Genomic DNA, 11,120 nt, shown 5'->3' with positions numbered 1-11,120 from the left:
GTGCATATTCAAAGTGCAATAATAATGGGCAGATATGTAAGGCTGTGTCGGTGAAATGGATGGTATTTCCATGCTAGGATTGGCATTATTTATTAGTTTATAATCCCTGTGTGTTGTGCACTAAAATAATAGTTAGATAATGTGTGCAGCCTTTTTAATAAACCTACCACAGGCCATGCATTATTCATCTTTAAAATGAATAAAGGAGTGATGGATCCTGGCATTACCCACAGTATGAGAAGTCACAGCAATATTGTTAGGATAATGTAATTACAGGATATTGAGAGCTGGCGTGGTCACTACTGTCTCTTTAAGAATGATATATTTGGGTTATGCGCTCCAGTGCAGTTATAACAGGTGTTTAAGAAGCATCTTTATTACAAATATGAATTGTTCTCTCTTTTTTGTCAGTGTCTCACTTATATTTTCCCTTCAACTGATAGATATGACTCAGCCTCTGGCATCTCAGCACTACATTACCATGCATTTATAGAAACTAGCTGTCAGATCACATTGTTGTCAGCCCGGACCACCCAGATCCATGGCGTGTGTCACCACCCTGACTTATCGGCTCGGTGAGGAGACTGTCTTTCGTTTTCTTTGATCTAATTATTAAGCAGGGTGCTAAAAGTATTTCCACGTGTTTTGCGCCTTATTTTTTTCAGTTATTTTCTTCTAAAAAGGCTTTCATCTTCTAATTTCTGACATGCAAATAAATTATTTATAGTGCCATTGCATCAACAAACAAACAAGATAATATAAAACAAAGCCTCCTACCTAATACATGACAGGAGAAGTGGAAATAAAGTCAATATGGTGCAGTCAATTTTATTGATGTACAGACCAGTAAATAAGCATTTATTTTCAGGAATAGCATTAAAGAAAGGAGTTCATTGTGGAGTGCAAGGACGAGCTGCTCTGTACCATGAATGTTATGCAGTTCCTTCACTGTTGAATCCACCGACAAACACATGTCGTCATCCAGCAACAAACACACAACGTGAAGGGAAACTGGCCACAGCAGAGATTGAAGAAGAATACAGAATTTTTTTTTTTAGAAACATAAACTTTCCTCCATTACAATAAATATTTAATCAGACTAAATCTACAAAAAACATCGGCTCAAACTCTAAAACTATACGTAAGATGCCTGCCTATTCACCTGGAATATGAAATAATTCATGTGGATATGGACGTATGACAAGATGGAGTTGTGGCTTGCGTGTTCACAGTTTGTGGACGTTGTTTTTTTAAGGACCTAGCCTGTGAAACATGACAGTTTGTTTAAATCATTTTAGAATGGAAAGGATAATTGTGACGTTTTTTACCTTTAGAATAAACTTACATTGATTTTAAGTGATATCCCATGTCCAAGAATATGATTTATAATACACCAAATAACAAGTGGACATCTGGAGAAAGGTAGAAAAAATCAAACGCTGCATTCAGCTCTGATAGACCACTGAACAAGAGGAGATGCTTGAAAAAACAGAGAAGCACGGCACATCATCTCTCCAAATCTTTGATTCGTAAGGCCTCAGGTATTTCATAAAAATTCAGTATCCAAGTCCCGATTCCAGAATTTCATCTGCTTTGTTCACGCTCATGCCAGAAATGTGTGCTGCTGCCGAATGTCTGACCAGTGTGTGTGTGAGCTTTCTGCCCGCACGTTATGCTGCTTTATTTTTGTATAAACAGAGAGGAAGTGCCATGACAATAGTACAACACAAAAGAGTCCTAAACATCCTCAAGAAATACTCTTTTGAAAGCAATCACAAAAAGTGTTAGAGTGTCTACCTTACGGTTTCAAATCCACGGAATGTTTCTTTGTTCCTTGTACAGATGCCGAGGCAAAATTGATTAAGAAAAAAATTGGTCCGTCTTCTCCAGCGTGTCACAAAGCCTCGAGTTAAAAACATTTTTCCATATTTGTTAGGAAATATTACAACCGCAACACAAATTATCAGCGTCTCCAACTGTTCTCAATATCCGAACATGAGCATTACTGTATGATGCATGAACATGACATATTATCCCTGAAAGAACACAGCCCTCATCCTCACCATGGGTCCGTCTCATCTCACTGTGCTTTCCAAGCATTTCTCAATCTGAGAAATGAAAAAAACAAATGTTTGTCAAAGGTTAAGTCTTTAATGTTAGTCCTCGTGCCTGATGATCTTGTAGGTGACCCAGTAGAAGATATTAAAGATGAGGAATGCCATAGGAAAGGCGGCCCTGGAGATGGTGTCTATCCTCTTCGCCCGGTCCACAAACTTCTTCTTCATGGCGTCGATGTCCTTGGGGACGGATGGCTGAGGGTTCGCAGCTGGAGCGGCGTTCTTGACCGCTGAGCCATCCTTCGTTGGCAGACACTGACTTATATTGTAGCCAGCTAAATTAAAGCGGCCGTCACGCATATCATCATCCTGAAAAAAACCCACATATGCATTTGTGGACAGAATAAACTTAATTGGTCTATAAAAAAAAAAAAGGCAGCTCAGTGTTGCTGTTAGCAATGTGACATTTAAACAAAAATTAAAGCACATCACCTGATGTACTTCAATGATAAAACACTCAGAGCAACTGCTTGGGGAATTAATATTGATTTGAGCTGAAAGCGCCAGAATGCTTATAAACTTACTATGACAATGTTAATGTGTAGCCAATATAACGTTAAGCAGATATAAATATTGAAACATATCTGTGAAAATCACAAAGGTCGACCGTATGCTGGCCATGGCATCGCCAAGTTATATGGATACCTCATTTGGGAGCCTGTGCCAAATGTTGAGCTTATTGACCTGGTGTGCAGATGTTGAGATATTTCACTGTGCAAGTGAAAGATTTGACCTTTGACCTGGTGAATCAGATAATCACCAAAATCATTCCGGTTCTTCCTCTGGGGACCAACGTGGTGCAGCTACCAGATGGATGTTGCTGTAGGCACTTAATGAGGCTAGAAAGTTAGTAAAGACTTTTAAAAGCCTACCTTGTGATTCCTCCTTTGTCTTCGCCTCAGGCGAAGGAGCTCTTTCTGTTGCCTGGAGACAAAATTAACCCCAGCATATTCCAGCAATGCAGCAAATACAAAGAGCAGACACACAGCCATCCAGATATCAATGGCTTTCACGTAAGAGACCTGGAAGAGAAAACAGGGGTTTGTTAGATCCTCCGGGGTGACATCATTTGCAAACAGTTCAAATATAATATGAATTCACAGAGAAGAATTCAGACAGAATTCTATTTTTTTTTACCTTTCTGTGTTCATTTTAAGCTCTAGATCTGTAATATTGACCGAGTCTATTATCTCTTCATCATGCTCATTATGTTCGTTAACCAATATTTCTAAATGTTTGTAATTATATGTAATGTTTGCTCACATATGTATCAGAGCTGCAAGTAATATCAGTGATTGTGTTGCTATAAACATCAGGAAATAATTTCTTACAGAGAACTGTATTATTACTTTGTAACTCTAGAACTGTTTTTGATATGTTTCTTTTGAGAAAGTGAGGATGAAGCTGACACTCTTTACTGCAGTGTGACCACCGAACTCCATGATGTCTGATTACATGCGGGGAAAACAACTCAGCTTTTAGAGGGAGGTGAAGGCATATTAAGTTATTGTTTTCTTGAATCTGAGCTCTGGAAGGCTTCTGTTTAATTATTTATCAGCATGCGTGTCTTTGATGTGAGAATCTCTGACGTGGCCGAGGCCTTCGGTGCTCAGGTGCAGACCGCTGCGCTGTGAGTGATTGATCATCAAGATCGGTTTCTCGTTGCCTGTAGTACCCTTCACAAAATGTGCACGGCAATTCCCCCTGATTGAAGATAAGCTCTCACAGACGGCCAGTGCCGTGGGCAATGTACACACACACTGTAGATGGCAACATCTTTGTGGCTGTAACAAGAAAAGAGCCAAAAAGAGTTGCACACTTCTGGTTTAATCATCCCTGAAATAAGATGTTTCCTAATATGTTCCAACATTAGAGGTTTTTATGTGTTTTGACATGATTGAGAGCTAAAGATCAGATATTCAGATGCTCCTGGGGACAACTAAGTGAGGTTCACCTTTGGAAGAGAAGCTCTGGAGCCAGAGCTTTGGGTGGTCATGGTTAGCACAGTGGTGATGCCCAGCGCCACTCTGGCTGGAGCAGCGTCCATATTGATCCAAAAAGACACCCACGAGAGGATGACAATGAGGAGGGAAGGAATGTACATCTGGATCAGGTAGTACCCCATCTCTCTCTCCAGATGAAATTTGACTTCTATACAGGTGAATTTACCTGGAACACAAAAACAATTCAGTTTCCACACCAGGAGAAACGTTAGTGTGTGAAATACAAGAAGCACGTGGTTGTGTGTGTGTGTGTGTGTGTCATCTGACCAGTGTTGTAGTATTTAGTGCAGTATCCCAGTTCCTTCTCTTCCTTCATAATGAATTGAGGCAGCGTGAGCCCGTCTGACACCTGCACCGCACCGTTCTCCAGCCACTCGAAGACCAAGTCATTCATGGTGTAGCCGACTGGTGACGGAGAGCAATTTTATTAATCCATATCTGGAAATGCGAGTGTGGAAAGCTCAGACGAAGGCAATGCTTACAACTTTCCAGTTGCATGGTACAAGTTTGGACGTCCATCGGAAAGTTCTTCAGATCCATCGGGCAGGACAGGATGAGAGTCAACCTACGATGCAAGACAAAGTCACGAAATACGATGAACAGCGAACAAACCAATGAATTTTTTTTACATTTCGAAGTAGTGGAACATTAATTGAAAAATAATTTGCTTTCAGTTGTTACTTCTTTGGTAATCTCTGTGTTGTGTGCCTCTTTCTCCTGTGCAGTAGATAGCCTCTGACATATCATGTAGGATTCCCTTCAGCAGGTTCCTATCACACTTTCATTACTGCCAGTTATTGGCTCGGTGATGCGTTGTGGTCACCCTGTCATTCCTCTCATGAATGGAGAGAGCGGCAAACCACTTTCATCTCCCGTTGACCCACTCTGCCTCCACACCTGCACCTCTCTAAATGGACTCAAAATGTATCTTCATATCGCGTCATAGAAAGAATTGAATGCTGCATAGGGTTGAAGTTGAATAGAGATGAATTAAAACATATTTTCGTTGAGTTTTGCTCACATTTTTAGGCTTTTAACATGTCCTCAATTCGTACCAGCATGTTTCAGAGTCTCCCACAATGTTTTTTATGTAGTACAACAAATCCTGCTTGCGGAGAGAATAACATGAAGAATTACTAGCAGTCACGTATTCAATTACAACCTCGAATGAAATGCTTCAGAATAAGTTATTCAACTTCTAAGTGACACGAGTTGAAAAACTGTCTAAAGAAATCACTGAATTTAGAACCAGGTCACAATAAAACTGCATATAAAGTACATATTTTCACCTACAGACATATTTTTCAAAAATAGTATTTAACAGTACATTCCCATGTGTAAAGAGGTGAAAGTAGAATGTCTTGTTCAACATTTAACTCTAAAAACACACATCATTTTTATATTCGCTTTGGATTCTCAACTATTTCCCTGAGATTAACTTTCCCTATTTGTAATCTGTATTCTTTTATTAAAAATCGACACCACATTTCGGTAAATTGTGACATTTCAAAGGAGTGGTTATAATGAGATACAATACATTTAAAACTGTATCGTTTAGTTTGACACTCTTTGATGTTTGAGAGGAAATGTGAGAGAAGCAATGAGTGCACATGTCCTGGGGTGAGCTACGCATCAGAGGTCTGGTTCTCAGCTACATCACTTGATTCTCTCAGAACAGATTCCAACCGCAGCTACGGACCTACAGTGTCAAATAGTGTAAACTAGGGCATGATCTGAGAATTTCTTTCATTATGAACTAAGCTGATGATTATTTTCTCAAATAATCCCTTCACCTGTGTACCACCAGCAGGGATGCCCAGTGTGATGACATGTAAAACATAACTAAAACCCCAAAGCTTCCTATTTCTTAGCAAGAAGATAATAAATTAAGAAGAGTCATTTAAAAAAATGTCTGTTGTTGTTTACCACGACACATGCAACACTTCACCTGATACTGTAGAGGACAGTCCCGTCCTTGAAGATCCGCAGCAGCTTGTTGTCTGTGGTGACATCATGGAAGTTGGCCCCTTTCTCGTTGGCGAAGAAGAGGTCGGGCTTCCATATGGAGTCCAACATGGACGGGTCCAGGTCGAGGGAGGAATCTGGGTATTTACTATACGCCAGTCGAGGGTCATTCCACTTCTGCCGCAGGAAGATATTCACTCTGTAATCCTGCAGAGATGACAAGCATGCTTTGCATATTTTGTAATCCAGTGATTGGAGTTATGAGGAAGCAGTCATCGGTATCAGCTTTAAATAGGAAATATCGATTTTTTGATGAGGTAAAATAAAAACATTTCATCTTCATGATGCACAAATGTACAAAAATGCATCTATCTAAGACACATTTATAATAATAACAAGCATCGATACCAAATGTAACACCTAAATGCTCACATGTATTTTCTTGAATGGTAGAGGTACATTCTCTCTAAATACGGTACGTAAGTACCATTCTGAAGTAGTTGTACTTCACTTGAGTATTTCCATTTTATGGTGATTCATTTATACTTTCTCATATTTCAGAGGGAAATGCCGTATTTTACTCCACTTCTTTATTTGACAGCTTTACTTTATAGATAAAAATAGGGGATAATTTAAAAAAAAGTTATGCGTTTAAATAAGGTTATTTACCAAACAGTGTATAGACTGGTTCGAATGAACATTAAAATGCTCTGAATGCAAAATAGTAATGTCAAATATACAATAATTATCAGGAAGGTTACATTTGCATCATATTGAAACTTTAAGAACATTTTTCTGAAATGACTTTTTACCTTACATTGTCACATTTACCCAATAACAACTGTTGTGATAATACAATATATACAAAACACATGATGGATGAGAAACAAAAAAAGATATGTCATCCAGCAACACTAGGTTTCTTTAATCTTACATTTCATACTCCAGTTTGATAATTACCTATTGTTATATTATTTTCTGAACTATAATTATGTAAGAGATATCATAGAACCTAATGGTGGACGTATAAGATGAAGTGGCTGATGAGGGGAACTCTGAGTTAGAGTCACAAGGCTCAGTTGCTCAGAGTAATTGATATGTCATGATGATGAGAGGTCCTTATGTTGTTTGACATTTCATTAGAGTATTGGCGGTTCCAAATATTTGCATGCTTGTCTGAAGCTGTGTAATTCTCTGGCAATTTTATGAGCGCAAATTAACATCCTTCATTCACAATCTAAGTAGTTATTATTACTCATTATGAATCCTTTGATCGTGATGACTTTCGATGCAGCCTGGCAGGTTTTTGTATTCGTACCCCCTAAGCAGCTGGACGCGTTCACACATCACAGATAGTAGATCAGCTCGTCGGAGAGCCTGAGCCCCGCCACCCGGCGTTAGTGGTTGCACTTTAAGTGACTTACTGGCTGGGATTTGTTCTCTTCATTATTGAACCCGGAATAACACATGCATCACATTGCGGGAGAGGAGACCAATACTTGTTTGATTAACCAGAGAACATATGAAGCATCTACGACGTCTGTGTTCCCCAATGGAGCCGCCAATAGGGGAAGACGCAGCGATGGTAAACGATTAAAACGAGGTGGAATAGGTAAAGAAACTAAATGATTGAAGCCTTAATTCCAGATCAAGGGTTAGGACTTCACACCATGTGGATAATGCTCAACTCACCATAGTAGTTTCCGCGATAGAACCAAAGCTGTTGATAAATATGTTGCAGGTAACATTCACTGGTGGACCTGCAGGTTGAGGGGTAGATAACACATTGTGCAGAAATCAGACAAAATGCCAGAGGAACTCACCACAGTTGTCTCTGTGACAGGGACAAAACTGTCAAAATATTGCATTTAACATTTACGAGGAGAACTGTGAAACGGAATCACAATGACATGACAGGAAAAGGCCTGCAGCCACATCATCAGGGACGACGGTTTGGAGCAGTGAAGAGCTTTCATCAGGAAATGTGTGTCTGTTGGTTTAGAAGCTGCTGTTTCACTGTGTGTGTGTGTCAACATGCATTATCAACAAGCTCCGGCTTCATTTTTTCCTTCTTTTATAGGAGCTCCACGAGTGGATGGTGACAGTTTGCATGCTTTGGGAAACCAGACGCAAAAGATCATACGTATATATATATTAACATATATATTTCTGAATGTTATTAGAATGCAGTTGTACTACAATACATCTAATAATTGGTAATGGCATCAGACTGTGTCAGCAATTATGCAATGATCCTTTGTGTGGTGATCTTTTTTTGGTTAACACACTGTAAACTTTTATTTTTGCCGGATAATTGACACTAAATTAAGCCGCAACCATTTTGATAGTCGCTTAATTGTAATTAACACAAATTCCAAATAATTCCCTGGTACTTGCTTAGAAATTGGAAGTATTTTCTCAATGTTCTATAAAATATCGTAAATATCTTCCGGTTCTGAATTTAAAAAAAAATAATTCGAATATTTCTGAATCTACTAAATGATCATTAAATGATTGAATATTGAATGATATAAGGGTTATCCATGAATTTACTCGTCATTTGAAGTCCGAGCAGGAGTAAGTCTAGTATCAGATCAGAGCATTTCCCCCCCAACACCGGGAGCAGTACGCGGCATGCTATAATGAGTTGTCCTTCTTGTGGCCTATGAACTGACATCTCTTTGCAAGGCTTGACAGGTTTAAAGTCTCAGCAACTCTCTTTTCCCTTTAAGTGAAGCAGTAAACCCTTCATAGTGCCATTCCCCTGTGCTTTCCTCATCAATATTGCATGGCACTTGGTATTCATATTTGCCTCAGTTTGTCGTCAGGTAGCTACATTTAACAGCGGAAGCAGAAAAATAAAGCAGCATACCTCCTCACAACAAACTCAGCAAGGAAATCTAGGTCAGCCTTCAGAAATACACTTCAACACTCTCTTCAAAGTATGACGATCAGGTTTCGTCGTTTACGTCGCTGTGGGTTCAGGCAAGAAGGTGTGAGATGATTCATTTTATAATACAAAGATAATACAAATACAACCAGCAACATTAAAATAGTGCTTAATGCCTTTTAATCCAGGTGTGCTCATCCTCTCTTCATAGAAATAGTTGCTTCCACTTCATCCCTCCCCTGAAAATGCCAGACGGTGTTAATCAGGCTGTCCTCCTCCCATCTTATGTCCATTTCAGCAGTCTTGTCAACATCTTCCTTTTTCTTTACCAGACAGAGTGGAAATATCTGGGCCATGTGTTTCTGAATCCTGCTCATCAAACCCCGAGCTACACCGTTTTGGCTGCTGCAGTAACTCCCCGACCAACAAATCCCAGTCGACCTGACCCAGCTTGGAGTGGGCCGGAGCCCCAGCGGATCGCCCTCTCCTCACTCAGCTCCATTCCAGTGACACATGCTGCGTCTGTCCCCAGAATCACGGCATCAACAGCAGAGCAGAGGAAGTCGCCTGCAGCTTTGCCACGGGGGCATCAATCATCACTTGGCCTGTCATGGTGGCATCCACGTCTGCAACTGTGACTGATATTTACAAGCCTATTTTTTTGTTTTCCTTTATGTCTTTTTAGAGATATGGATTATTTCTGACATGCTTTTACCAAATGAGTTAGAATGAAGGGTTAGTTGATGATTTATTTTAAGCCAGGACAACAATGTCACTGTCAACTGAAGTGATTGATTGTTCTTATCAGAGGACTGGCAGCCTGGTATCAGTATCAGACGACAGTCAATGGAGCTCCAGATTAATACTAATGTCACACACCCTGGGTTTATGTGGTTTTGTTGTAAAGGTGAGACTTTGTGTAAGATGAGGTGTATGAACATATTAAAAAACACAAAGACAATGATAAACAAACCTTTAAAATTGGGTCTTATTCGAGCATCATACAAGGACGTGCGACCCATGAGTGAGTCTAGAAAGTCTGATGGAGACATGCTGGTGGATGATCTGGAATTGTGCTCCTTGGCATCCACAATTCTGAGAGAGAGAGAGAGAGAGAGAGAGAGAGAGAGAGAGAGAGAGAGAGAGAGAGAGAGAGAGAGAGAGAGAGAGAGAGAGCACATTATCAGACTGAAGTCCCCATTGAAAACCAAGAGTTACACCTTATCTCTCGCCTGACAGCTGCCTTGGAGTGATGGACAAGCACAGGAACACTGTGAAACGCGTTTAAGAGAACACGCAACAAACCAATCATACGTGACATCAACATCGGAGGCGTTTTCTTTTCACGAGAAAGAGCTACTATATTTTGTCAGATCATGCTCAGATTACAAATATATCACAGCATGCTGCTATTTTAAATGAAACATTGTACAATTGTTGTTATTATGACTCAAGATAATACATACTAATAATACCGCGTGCGTAAATGTCACAATAAAGTAATGTGCGACAGGCAAAAAAGCATGAAGATGTTGTATCGGCTATCATGAGTACCAAATAGTGGTCACAAAAACAAATCAAATTGTTTAAAAATACAGATTAACTTTTGTTCATCATATGAGATCAGCTCTCAAGCCATTACCAACTTAGTCCGTGAAAGAAGTCACTTCCCATTTCATGGTGTTTCTTATACGCGTATTAGCTACTTGACTGAATTATCTTAATATCGGAACTTGAGACGGGCGAAAAGATTCGTGTTCAGTCTATAAAAAACTACATATTTGGAACATGTATTGTCCTACCTGAAGTTGTTTGTCTCCATGGCATATGTGAATAAAGCTGCCAAAACCTTAATAAAGGACCGATTCATTACTGGTGGGTTTCCCATGTGCTCACTTTTTTATTTCTTCCTTATGTTTATATTGGTCAAACACATAATCCAAATAGGGGTGCCGCTTTCTTCCTGGCCAAGTCGTGGGCGTATAGGTGTTCTTGTGTCACACAAGAATACAGGAGACATTCCTCAACGCAGCCACAAATCATTATTTAGTTTCACGAAACTCTGACTCCCGCAAACTGATTTCTCGAAGCGGAGGTGTGAAGAAACATCAGTCCTGTTATCGGACGCCGAGACCGTGAAACTCC

The 11,120-nt window shown here is 39.8% G+C and overlaps 1 protein-coding gene across 1 annotated transcript; it reads right to left on the bottom strand.

Annotated features, from left to right (window-relative positions):
• Positions 1 to 850: 850 nt before the first annotated feature.
• glra2 (glycine receptor, alpha 2) lies at positions 851 to 10,863 on the bottom strand. The gene is made up of 9 exons (XM_056437977.1): positions 10,778 to 10,863; positions 9,949 to 10,070; positions 7,778 to 7,845; positions 6,069 to 6,292; positions 4,603 to 4,685; positions 4,388 to 4,525; positions 4,072 to 4,286; positions 2,990 to 3,139; positions 851 to 2,426 (listed from the first exon to the last, which is right to left on the bottom strand). The coding sequence occupies exons 1-9, from the start codon at positions 10,861 to 10,863 to the stop codon at positions 2,157 to 2,159; spliced, it is 1,356 nt and encodes a 451-aa protein (XP_056293952.1). The 3' UTR covers positions 851 to 2,156.
• Between the last annotated feature and the right edge of the window lie 257 nt (positions 10,864 to 11,120).

Source organism: Pseudoliparis swirei, chromosome 2 (assembly GCF_029220125.1).
Source record: "Pseudoliparis swirei isolate HS2019 ecotype Mariana Trench chromosome 2, NWPU_hadal_v1, whole genome shotgun sequence".
In the NCBI taxonomy this organism is placed as follows: Eukaryota; Metazoa; Chordata; class Actinopteri; order Perciformes; family Liparidae; genus Pseudoliparis; species Pseudoliparis swirei.
Note: the sequence above shows the minus strand (reverse complement) of the source record. Positions and strands in the feature narration are given on the sequence as shown.

Bases quoted from the DNA above. Each gene is read 5' to 3' on its own strand.
- glra2 (XM_056437977.1), bottom strand. From the start codon at position 10,863: ATGGGAAACCCACCAGTAATGAATCGGTCCTTTATTAAGGTTTTGGCA. The intron at 6,293-7,777 runs GTGAGTTGAGCA...TCATCTCTGCAG, and splicing joins CTATCGCGGAAACTACTATG to GATTACAGAGTGAATATCTT. The intron at 2,427-2,989 runs GTAGGCTTTTAA...GGTTTTTTTCAG, and splicing joins GACAAAGGAGGAATCACAAG to GATGATGATATGCGTGACGG.